This window comes from Penicillium lagena (genome assembly GCF_028827675.1).
Source record: "Penicillium lagena strain IBT 129212 chromosome Unknown utg000007l_segment0_segment0, whole genome shotgun sequence".
NCBI classification, from domain to species: domain Eukaryota; kingdom Fungi; phylum Ascomycota; class Eurotiomycetes; order Eurotiales; family Aspergillaceae; genus Penicillium; species Penicillium lagena.
In genome coordinates this window covers 1013370-1025373 of record NW_026623228.1, presented here as the reverse complement: position 1 = coordinate 1025373, position 12004 = coordinate 1013370, and the positions used below count along the sequence as shown (strand labels likewise).

The following is a 12004-nucleotide window of genomic DNA, read 5'->3' as shown; positions in this document are numbered from 1 at the left end:
GAACTTGAATGGAGTTGGAGAAGGTTCGCATTTTTCGGTAGCATTCTGCACGCTCGCTCTCCTTGTGAAAGGGGTCATCTTAATTATAAGAACACATGGCAAGAAAAGAAAAAATTCAGGTAAAATGGATTCTCGGCCGACTTTTCGCTGCGTGGGAGACCCTGGAGGCCAGGTGCAGGATAGCAGTTCATGCCAACCATCTTCCTAGTCCTTCCGGAGAACTAAAGAAGACCGAATGAGGATCAAAATAAGGCACAAGAAAAAGGAAAATAGAAACCGAAGATGAAGAAAAAGAAGCCCCAGAAACCAGAAAGCAAATGCCATAGAATCGTCTTCCGCGCCTTCATGCTCCAGTCCGTAATTGGTTTCGTTCAGTGCTATCAAAGCATGTCGCTTAGGTGCACAAGCTGTGCGGGTTTTGTATAGGACCGTACCGGCCATAAGTCGAATAGACCGGGTCATATCCTCCAGCACTGAGCTGCTGCCTGTGTGGGTGGCTGGCAACTCCGGCGAAGGTAGGGTCTTGGTAGGGATCGGTCTTGAGATAGTGATCAGTCTTCAGCGTATCCATCGGATCCATCGTATCACTCATGATTGAGTAGTCAAAGCCCGACGAAGAAGACGACGAGATCAAAGGACTGTCACTCAGCGGGGAATGCTCCGCCGTAGGCATATGCCGATAATCTGTTCTGCCGAAAGGACCACGATGGCCCGAGTCGTACATGAGCAGATGGGATCGCGCTGCTTGGCCGATTCCGGGAGGGAGAGAGCCTCCGCTGCCGTCGCCGGCGTTGGTATCGGGGCCCATGCTAGCGGCGCTGTCCCGACGACCATCCTTGTAGTGACCGGGAGAGCGCCCCCGGACAACCATTGCGTGTGATTGGCGTCGAGCGATGTGAACCCAACGAGCTTTGCCATCAATGGGGTTGTAAACTTCAGCCTGGAGTTCAACAATCAGATTGTAGGTTTGTTGCTGCGCGCGGCGCTTGCCATTGTTGGCGGTTGCCTTTTGGAACTGAATTCGCTGGAAAATATGCTGCGTAGGTGGTTGACAGGGTGGAGCAGTATTTGTGAAAGATGTATTGTAGTCCACCGACTGCGAAAATCCCGAATTGCTAACATTTGAAACAGACCCTGCAGATAGCGAACTGGGCGGAGCAGGTTGAAGAATAACTCGGCCAGGCCTGGTCTCAGACTGCTTATCTCTCTTTGGAGTATGCTGCACAAGATCCCGAGTCTCGCCATATTGCCCATTCACGATTGCAGAGATGGACATTGCGAAACCTCGGATAGGTTCCAGCGTCTGATCTGGCTTGCGAAGGTACAGGGGAACCGATGACAGCCAGGGTTGCAGCGTAAATGAGCAGGTGACGGCGAAATAATTCCGGCGATAGCAGGTCCATTTGCCTTCAGATGGGAAGAATCCTCTACCCATTTTGGCATGGACCTCAGGTGTGATCGTGTGCTGCGCGCCTGCCATATCCGCCACAATGGACTCAAGGATGCATGTTTCTTCAAACGGTGGAGCTGAATTATTCTCAGCCTGTGGCTGGGATCGCTGAGTTTGTTCCATCATGGGCTGAATCAAGCTGTTCTGGCTACGGTCGAAGCCAGTGTCCAGAACTCGAGTGTTCGTGTGCTGGGGAGCCCGAGAAGCATCGCCCAGCGGGAATCCCGGCCCCCGCTGAAGAGAATAAGAAGGTAAATAGGCGTTATTCCGTCCCATAAATGCCGGAATAGAGTTGACGGAGGGCCCCAGGCTCTGCATGGTTGTTGACATAGCGGGGGGTTGTCTGAAGTGAATACCGAGTTTTGTCAGTCACCATAGCTACTTAGACACAGGCGACATACTCACAAAGTGTGTGGTAGCCCTCGAAAGTCTCCAAATCTATCGAATGAATGATGGTGAGGAGGATGAGGGAAAAGAGGACCAGAAATGGGAGAAAAGGAATCTATGTATGCCGCAAGAATTTCCTTGTTAGAATATAACAGATATTGGAGATTGATGAGGCATGGGCAATACCAGAGCAGGAATCCGGGGGTGTCATTGCAGCCGTAGTCGAGACAGGAAAACTATAAGAAGACGACACGTTCAGCATGTTACATCACCACACAATCTCCGCGAGCGAACGCCTAGCGAGAGAAAAGACAGGAATTCAGATGAACCCTCGCGCATGATGTGTAAAAAGAGAGGAGGACGGAGGGCGCATGTAAAAGCGGGAGCAGAAGCCGGAAAGCACGAGACTAACTCAGATAAAAGGGTCAAGGCATCGGAAGAAACACATGCACGTAGCAGATGGGTATGGAAGGTAAGAAAACAGGCTGGACTAAAGTCTAAGCTGCCTGGACCCGGAGGAAGCGCATTGACAAGGGGAGGCTGGCCAAGTGGCGCGCAAGGACAGTCCAGATTTAAAGAATAGAACGACTTACTGCAAATCCTGCATAGCTGCCTGCTGTACGCTGTACCTCACACCGTTGGTAACAGGCATAGAGGCGAGAGCTCCGACTCGCTGATTGTTGTCATCTTCATCCGTCCCAAACGCCGGCAAATGGGACCACAGTGCTTGCCCACCCAAATAGTCACCGTCTGAAGAGGCAGCTGGGCAGTTAAGAAATGGATCTGGAAGAAAAGACGCTGGGCACGTCGTCGGTCAGAAGGGCAGAAAATAAAAATAATAATTTGCGAAAAAGGCAAAGGTCACCAGCGGTGATATTTAACCAACCGCATGACGGGGCAACCATGGAAGGAAGAGACACTTACAGGGATCCATCCTGAGCGGTGTTTTGCCGGGTTCCTCGTGGACCCTGAGTATGGACTGGTGAGGTGACACCAGCGAGACACCTAAGCCGTTGCCTGGCCCTTGATGTCCTTTGTGGCAAAGTCCAGCGTCTAGATTGGTAACAGGGTCAGTGACTGGGTCCAAGTCAAGGTTGTCAGTGGGGGTTTCTCACAAAACTGTGCTGGAATTCGTGGCAAAGCTCGCTCTGAAGCAGGAAAGGCACGGGCTTTGGACCAAAGGTATCAGAGGTGAGAAACCGAGGTGTTATGCAGGTGAAAAACAGGAGATGTGGAAAGCGGATACTATTTTGCAAGAAGCAAAGCGAAGGGAGCGAAGAAAGAAATCAAGAGAGTAGAAAGGAGTGATAAAGTGAGGGCATGCTTGAAGAGAGTGAATAGGTCGAGCCTCAAGTAAGAGAAGAGCGAGCAGAAGACAGACACAAAAGAAATGGGGGATCGCTGACTCGTCCACAAATTCGTCACCAGATATTGGCAGATTGCATGATTTCTTAATTCAGAGGCCTCACATAGACCCGCTGACTTTGTGCTCAGCTTGCTAAAGAGCTTAATTGGAACAATGGTCAAAGCAGGAGCAAGGTCCGCGGGCACTAGACCGGGAGATCTGAGGAAGATCCTGGGATGACAGGCGCAGAATGAAAAAATAATAATAATAATGGCAGTAATAGAAAGGGAAAAGAAAAAGGAAAAACCGTAGTCGAAAAAAGGAACTTACTGGTGTAATATAATGTGACTGGCCGTACAAATTAACAGATCAAGCCACCAGCGACATTGACGGGCAAGTAGCTTGCATGCACTGTAGTGAAGCAGATCTCGCCAGTGGTGAGAAGTTCAACCAAGCATAGAAGTGCCGATGCCAAATGTACAGGATAACCCCAGTGGCAGATCGCAAGTAATTTCTTTTGGAGGGTCCTAGTGCAGGGCTGTGGCTGGGCTGAGGATGGAGCCAACGACCGGTTGCAGCTTGAATAAAGCGCCTTTGGGATCTTTGGTAAGGGGGATGGTGCCTCATCAACTGATATTTGATGTGCATTGACTGATGAATGTGTATGGGAGATGACGAATTTCTATTTTCTAGCTCTCTGCACTGGAGGATTGCCCTGCCTCTTGCCAGAATAAGACCACCGTTGGTTCTCCAGATCCTGGTTGCTTTCCTAATGTGGATACAACCCCCAGTTAGTCTCTCCAGGCATCACGGCCGAGCCGAGAGGCGACTTTCATCACATTTGCCACGAGTTTCCGTGTTTAAGCTCGGTCAGATAGCCAGGGACATGGGAAATACGTTGTATTCGGGAGGGCAAAGAATGGGTGCCAGCAGGCAGTGTGCATAGGGGTCCAACTGGAGCGGTCCAGCCCGTGGTTCTGTAAGATAATTTTGGAATTTCATTTTTGCTTTTTATTTTATTTTTCTTCATGTAATAGAGGCGCAAGAGGTATGGAGGCGATTTATCCATCCGCAGAACTGTAGCATCGAATCATTAGAGTCATCTTGATCAATTTATGGCGCATGTCATTGGTCAGAACCACCATGTTCTGTGCTCTAGAAGCCGAGTCTCAAGGGTTGAACGCCAGCTGCACGGACAGCGGCTGATACGAGATGGGTAAGGCACAGTATAGTGATTGTTCAATGGCAGGCACCTAGGCTGTATTATCCACAGCCGAGTGGCCCCGATGAAGTCAGATGTGCCAGCGCGAACACCCGATAAGCGGGTCACTGCATGAAAACGAAATAAAATGAAACGAAAAAGGCTAGAGGTGACGATCGACCCTCCAGGCTAGCCGTGTAGCCCCCAGTCGCATGACAGAGAATGATGTATCAGACCATGGAACTCGCAGAGAGCCAATAGGCGGGTTCCATCCTCATCACGGCCCTGTAGGAAAGCGCCGGTGAGGAAGCAGAACCCCATTAATTGTCAATTCTCTTTTGCACTTCTGACCCGCCTGTCGGAATAGTCACCGAGACGTGGCAATTATTTGATTGTGGAAATACTTGAGGAGCACGAGCAGTGGTTTAGATTCTGTATGAAGAAAATAAGATCAGGCGATCGGCAACTCTCTACACAACAACTGCATTGTCCTGTGCTGGCGACATCCTCACCGACAAACTGAAGCGAGAAAATAACAAGGCGGCACTGGTGACTGTATGCAGCCATGGACGGCCCGAGACACATCCCGCTCCACCACCAGAGAGCTTTGACCCCCGCCCGGCCTGGGGCTCTTTTCCTCCGGCAGACCAAGAGAGCCCTAATCCGGATATAGCCCGCACAAGGAAGTGTAAAAACAAGAAAGGGCACAAGGAAAAGCACAAGGCGTACGCGGCAGCTTTTCAGGAAAGAACTTCCGGTCTACTAGGGCAGTGGAAATAAACATCTCGAGTGGAAGGAATAACCATAGATCCAGAGATCCCAGGCCCCAGAAGCGGGTCCGCGGTCCGATTCGTGTCGACAGAACTTGCATTAGTGGACAGATCGGCCAGGCTACCGCAGCCTAGTTGGGTGAGTAGTGTGCAAAGCGTAGGACTCTGGAAAAGCACCCGACAGCTAATGATTGGTCGGGGACACAGTCAATAGAAGGCCGTGGAAATGTTGTGCATCATTCGTTCACTCTTCCCCTCGAGCTCCATACATATCTCCGTGAACAATGGCCGTGCTCATCCTAAATAGGACAGGGTGTGTTCCGCTTTGGGCTAGATAATAGCAGATCGCAAGCCATTCACACTGCCGAGAAGTGATGAAAATGTTGTCTCCTTGCTGGCACGTGCAGGGGCGGTGAGTGCCGTCCAAGTTCCAAATTAGTACAAGCTGTATCCATGAAGATAGCATGTAGTGTGTAGTATGGCCACCCTCTACTTCGTGCCGGAGCTCCGGCTCGGGGAACGAGCCTTCTTAGGCTCCACTGTTCGTGATCTATCGCTTCGAAAAACGCTAAATTACACTATTTTGCATGCGACACATAAAGCATTGTAATTGTCCGAATAATTACTAGGGTTGCTCTAGCAAACCGTACCAGGTACATCGGTCGCTGCAGGTACCTCTTGAGGTGAGTTTTTAGAGTGCTAAATATATACTTCGATTTAACTTCTACTAGGTGGGATCCCGCCAATGAGGCGAGAACCGCATAGATTTCCATCAAACAAACCATGGACAGAAGTACTCATTATTGTCTCAGCCTGGTCTTCGAAGGCACATGCCCCATTGTCGGATGCCTCCTTTTGCCGCCCGTTGGTGGCTGTATTGATATCTCGACGTCCTGACGAGCATTCCTGTGCGACGCTGGCCATTCGTCGCCAAGCAACAATGAGCCGTGGTTGATCCCGCCGCCCATTTCCGGATCGCATGGAAGGGATAGAGGGGGAGAAAAAAAGAAAAAAAAAAAGAAATACAAACTATCAGACGACAGTAAAGAAGCCAATGGTTCGTCTGCATGCTCTTGAAAGGTTATACGTTCAGTGCATTGGAACAGTCCAATGACCGGGAGTCTCCGAAAAAGGCAGCAGCCGGGGTGGCATATTGTGAATTCTTGAACTCCCCTTGTTCCGTGAGCCTGGTACAATATGTCGCTTGCTCTAGGGTTCGCTGCGCAATTTCTCTCAACGTCTAACACAATATGGCAGCAAATATCGTGCGAGTCATTTTCCGGTCCTTCAGGCTACCAGATCTACGACAAGGTCGGCAATCCCCTCCTCACTGCTTCCTCTGATTTTTCAAAATATACTTAATAAGATAGGCGCATTAACTTTCCGTAGACCAGCGCCCCAGAGTCAGAAGACACACATCCAAGGCATCAACTCCCTTGGATTCAAGGTTCCTGGCCTGTCACCTGCGTACCACGGATCCTGAGATTGAGGGTTACTTCCTTATGATCTTCAACCCGATTGCTGTTATCCACAGGGAAGGATGTTTCGCCAAGGGTCCTACCTGTCCTCCCTCAGTCTATGCAGTGGACCTGGTGGGTATTCTCATTGGCGGCAGGCCATCCTGTCATCCTAAACTTTGATCCACCGGGATCTACAACCTGGCAACATCCGATCGTGTCGTATTATAAACCATGGGGCTTCTCGGCAGATAGATCCCCTGAGAAGGAAGCCAGAAATTGCTTCGCTGCTGCTGAGCATTGCAAGACATGCCCAGCAAATGATATCCTCAAGACTGGGATCTAGCCGGCAACAAAATCTGACAATTGGACAGTCGATCTTGTCTCGCGATAATAAAAGCTTGTCAGGCGGGCGCCACCTTCTCTGAACGGTCAACGTTGGATACAGTCCGATTAGGCTGCCGTCAGGACCAATAGGCAAATATCTTTTTTTTCCCACTCCACCAGTGTGGCGACCGGATCCTCTTCTTCATCTTTCCGTTCTATTCCCTGGAACCCGGCCGACCAATTCGGACTCGGGCTTGAGTAGCACGGAGGAAACAGCCAAGAAAACAAAAAGCCCCTCAAGAAATGTGCTCAACGGCAACCTCTCTTTACCAAGAACTTCCCTTTTTGGCGTTTGCCTCGAGCGTCCCACCACACGCTCCAATACTTTGCCATCGTGGCCCTGTCAACATTGCTCTTGGCTTTGGGACGTCATGAATGCCTTTCACATCTGTCTTGCTTGTCCTACTTCAGTCCACATTGGCGGAAGAATAAGAGACAAATTCCAAAAAATAACTTTGAAATGCGGTGGCCTAATAGTTTCAGAAAGAAATTACCAGCAAGTTCACGGATCCGCCCCATCCTTGTGGCAAGGGGCGCAGCGAAACGTGCCTATCCCCTGTAAGCTTTCCCATGTCTCTTTCCTGAAGTGGGACGCTGATGCTACGTTTGGCAACCCAATATTAAGCCCTTTCCAGGGAAGTGGGTCCTGCCGTTCAAGGATCTAGACAAGTCTCTCAGCGTAAAAAGAAGGTCTTTCTTTGTTCGGGGTGGCCGATGGCATCGAATATACACCCAAGTGCATCAATCTAAGCTCTGAGCAGATCTTTAGGCATCAGAGAAAATCTCTTCAGGCATTCGGTGATGAGACATCAGGGATATTCGTTGCAGCGGGCTGGACAGGATTGCTGGATCTGGCAAGAGCTAAGTAGATACGAAAGAAAAAATCAAAAGCACATGGATTAAGCTAAGTCGAGCCTAGCCTTCTTCCATTCACAATATCGTTCCATTCTGGTAGACAAAGCATGTCTGGCATCGAGTCACCGAATAAATCACCCTCAATATCCCAAGCCGGATCCGATGGTGGCATGCTTTGGCTGGGCCATTCTGGCTCTAGCATGTTCTCATCTCTCTGCATATACTCGAGATCCATCTCTTCTTGTGGTCCATTGTGAGTTGCATAGCTTGATTCACCAACATTAGTACTCTGCGAGACCCCCTTGTTGACTTTTCTATGCGTCCCCGATGCAGATCGTCTGTAGCCGCCTCTTGCAATCCAAACTTGGTGTCGGATCCGAGCAAGACATCGCCAGATACTCCCTCTCCCAGCGCCGACTGCTGACAAGTCGTCCGAGTACGACAGGGCATCGAACATCTTGTTTACCAGATCCCACGCTTTCTCGGTCTCCGGTGCCAAGGGGAAAGCGCATAGAAAACGCAAAACATATGCGAGAGCGTACCACTGCGGGTACACTTGGAATAACCAGGCAAGGTTTCCAGTTGTTCTGCCACTGAGCAGTGAATAACTACTCTCAATTGTGCGGCAGGCTGTAGAAAAAGCTATTTCGCAGAGCCCCTTCGATGGGGAAGACGTTGAGCAGTTTTTGTGGTCGGCTTGTGAAGTGAGATGCTCGCGAGCCTGCAACATGAACTCCATTTTGGTGTATGCAGTCTTGTAATGAGCTGCAGCAGTTTCTTGGGCTTGGGATAGAGCTTTGTGGGAAAAGAATTTCTTTTCGAACCATGCTTTGTGTTCGCGCATAATCCTTTTTCTTTCTTCAAGATCGCCCGTAAGGTCGGCGCCTTGGCCCGTTGCTATCGTGCCGAGCACACGCTGCAAGATTTTGGTGGCTTCAATTTGAGCCAGAGCGAAGGATGTCTGTGTCCAGGCATCCGATTCTGATGGCAGTGTCTCCATCGTAGGGAACAAACAGTCGTCGTCAACATTGAGTGGAAGTCTCTGTCCTTGATGGAGCCAGTCAAAGCTGTAGGCAAATCCGTGATCTTCAGGTGCCCTGTGATCGAGTAGGTTAAGATGCCACCAGAGTCTGAGTCGGCGCTCAGTCTCAAATGGACTCAAACCTAGGGCGGCCCCGTCTCGATGAATGCCAATGGACTGCGCTAACCGGATCGCAGTACCGACTAGAATCCAGACGCCACGCCCAGGATCGTGAACTCGTAGACATGTCTGCTTTTCATTAGATAACACAACTACAAACATCGGGCTGAATGGGTCTTTTGACTTGCAGCAAAAATGGCTATGGCCTCAACAGTCGTAACGTCGGGTTCGTTGAACAGGTTCAAGTCGATAATGATCTGATTGAGTCCATTCTTGAATTTCTCCAGCAACTCCGAGCGGCTGTTCGAGGATATTTCTGATATCTCGTCCTCGCTCAAGCTAGTTGTGGCAGCGAAGTATATTGCAAAAGCCAGCGCTGAGAACGATGACGTGGTTTGAGACGGGTCGGCTACCAGAGTAATGATGGATGATTGTGTAGTCGGAATATGCAAAACTTTGACTACAGGGTCCACGTTTTCGATGAACGCCCTCCAAAGCCGTAGTGCTAGCTGAGGATCCGGGTACAGGTCTGCTGGATTTCCGCTTCTGTTGTCTGCTATTGGAGATATTCCAGTTATTAGATTGAGATCTCTGGAGGTTCTCGTGGCTTTTCCACTATCAAACTGGTAGTCAGGTGGTTTCATGCGTTCTTCCTACGAGATTATTAGCTGATATATTGTCAAGTCGATGGGTGTTTTGAACGCACATCTTGAAAAACGTCTAGTAAGTTAGCGTTGTCGACATAATGAACCCTCTCGCCATCTTTCAAGAGAATCTCCCATGATCTCGACGGGTTTGTAGGTGATGACTTGGAAAAATATGAAGCTGGAGAAGCCGTCGAATCTGATATCTTTGCTTGCGATGTCGGTGGCGGAGCCCCGGATGAGGGTTCTCTGTTCATCTGCCAGAGCAGGACTGACTCAATCCGCTGCAGGCGATCAGAGATATCCTGTAGCGACGAACTCTTCTTTCCACTATCACGCCGCTCACTCGGATATGTACAAATCTCCCTCATGCGAGCGCATTGAGAACAAGGGCTCTTGCGATCGCATCGCGTCTTTCTTCGATAGCACCTAACACATGAGCGGCTAGTTTCGCTAGTGCTGGCCTGTTTATCGGAAGCATTATCTTGCTCTCTGTCCATTGTATCGGATGCTCCAGTACCTGCCCAAGGTGCTTGGTAAGTGTAAATTTACCCAGGTCGGGGGCTTCGGCTCTGTCGGGCCCGGCAGGGCCGCGAATGAGCGAATTATGTAATCCTGCCCATAAACCCAGCCGGAGAGAACGAAATGAATATGATTCGAACAATACCTACTATAACGTGATCTGCGGATTCTGTAGAAATGAGAATAAACTGTTGTTCTGTCTTGAGATGTGCTGAAAGCAAATCCCATGATGCCAACTGTTTAGGAAATTGACATGGTACAGATCTAATTTTTCGGTGCAGCGGGGCCGAAGAGGCCGTGAGCAACTAAAGAAGTCTTATATCAGGTCCCTATAACCGCTATAAATCTGCAGGCCTCTAAATCTTACTAAAACCAGTTCCTATACAATAAACCATGATGGCATCGCCTGCTAGCTCTCATGGCCGTTCAGAGAGCAATTCATCCGACACAGCCGTCGAGCTCCAGACCAGAGCGCCCGATGCTGAAGAACAAGTGAAGCAGCTACCTGAAGGCGGCTACGGTTGGGTATGCGTCGTATCCGTGTTTCTCATCAATGCACATACATGGGGTATCAATAGCGTATGCATACTCGAGCCATAACCCCAACTATAACATTCAGTGAAAGCTAACGAGCACCCCCCCCCAAAGGCTTTTGGGGTTCTTCTCTCCTATTACCTTTCTAATCACACATTCCCAAACACCAGCGCCCTCGAATATGCATTTGTCGGGGGTCTAAGCATCTCCATGGCCTTCGTCATATCACCTCTCTCGACATACATGGTTCATATCTACGGAATCCGACCCGTGATATCCATCGGCGGCGTGCTAATAACAGTATCGCTTATCTCTACCTCCTTCGTCCATCAAAATTGGCAGCTCTTTTTATCCCAGGGCGTATGTTTTGGACTGGGAATGGGCCTTTCTTTCGTCGGCTCTGTCGGTGTTGTATCGCATTGGTTTCATAAACGCCGAAGTCTGGTTAATGGCATTGTAGCAGCTGGTTCTGGGATTGGTGGATTGACGTATTCACTTGCGGTGAATGCTATAATCTCCAGTCTTGGCTATCCATGGGCCATGCGCATTCTCGGTATCATCTGTTTCGCCATCAATGTGCTCTGTGGCAATCTCCTTCGGTTGCCGCCGAGCTCTGCGCCACGAACTGGTCAAAGTCTTATGCAAGTGCAACTCTTCCGACAACCGAGATATATCTTCTATCTCTTATGGGGTATCTGCAGCGGCTTGGGATATATCGCGTTGTTGTTCAGTCTATCAAGCTACGCAGTGGCAGTTGGGTTGACACAGCAGCAAGGAGGCCTTGCTAGCGCTCTCTTGAATCTAGGCCAGGCCCTCGGTCGTCCCATGGTGGGCAGATTGAGTGACTCTTTCGGTCGGATTGAGATCCCCCTCGTCAGCTCTCTGTTCTGTGCCGTATTTTGCCTGGTCGTGTGGCCTTTTGCATCATCTGCTGGGTTGCTGTATTTCTTTGCAATCGCTGTTGGCCTGGGAGCGGGGACATTATGGGCAGCAGCAGCTCCAATTGCCGCAGAAATCGTCGGGCTCAAGGATTTAGCTGGTGCATTGGCGTTCTTTTGGTTGGTTCTCGCACCACCCACCGCTGTGGCTGAACCTATTGCCGTGCAACTACGAAATCAAACCGGCGATGTGCATTCGTATTTGAGAGTGCAGTTGTTTGCCGGGTTCATGTATCTGGGGTCTGGCATATGGCTTCTCTGTCTCAAAATTTGGAGAACTAAGAAGCCAGCGCTCTAGCAACATCCTGTAAAAGGAAGTGTACAGTGTCTATTTAACACAACATGTCAATAAATACAAAAAGCAATTGAAGAT

General features: G+C 49.7%; 3 protein-coding genes across 3 annotated transcripts; 1 reads left to right on the top strand and 2 right to left on the bottom strand.

The window, feature by feature from the left end:
* Positions 1-394: 394 nt before the first annotated feature.
* Positions 395-2618, bottom strand: N7510_009933 (uncharacterized protein; the record flags this gene model as incomplete). Its single annotated transcript, XM_056981858.1, has 3 exons — positions 395-1793; positions 1856-2073; positions 2472-2618. Coding segments are annotated over 3 exons (1764 nt in total), but the record flags the coding sequence as incomplete, so codon positions are not given.
* A 5283-nt stretch (positions 2619-7901) lies between these two features.
* On the bottom strand, positions 7902-10137 carry N7510_009932 (Zn(II)2Cys6 transcription factor; the record flags this gene model as incomplete). The annotated part of the gene is made up of 3 exons (XM_056981857.1): positions 7902-9076; positions 9154-9646; positions 9700-10137. 3 exons carry the CDS (start codon positions 10135-10137, stop codon positions 7902-7904), a joined length of 2106 nt encoding a protein of 701 aa, XP_056829693.1.
* A 415-nt stretch (positions 10138-10552) lies between these two features.
* N7510_009931 (major facilitator superfamily domain-containing protein) lies at positions 10553-11929 on the top strand (the record flags this gene model as incomplete). Its single annotated transcript, XM_056981856.1, has 2 exons — positions 10553-10727; positions 10779-11929. 2 exons carry the CDS (start codon positions 10553-10555, stop codon positions 11927-11929), a joined length of 1326 nt encoding a protein of 441 aa, XP_056829692.1.
* Positions 11930-12004: the final 75 nt, after the last annotated feature.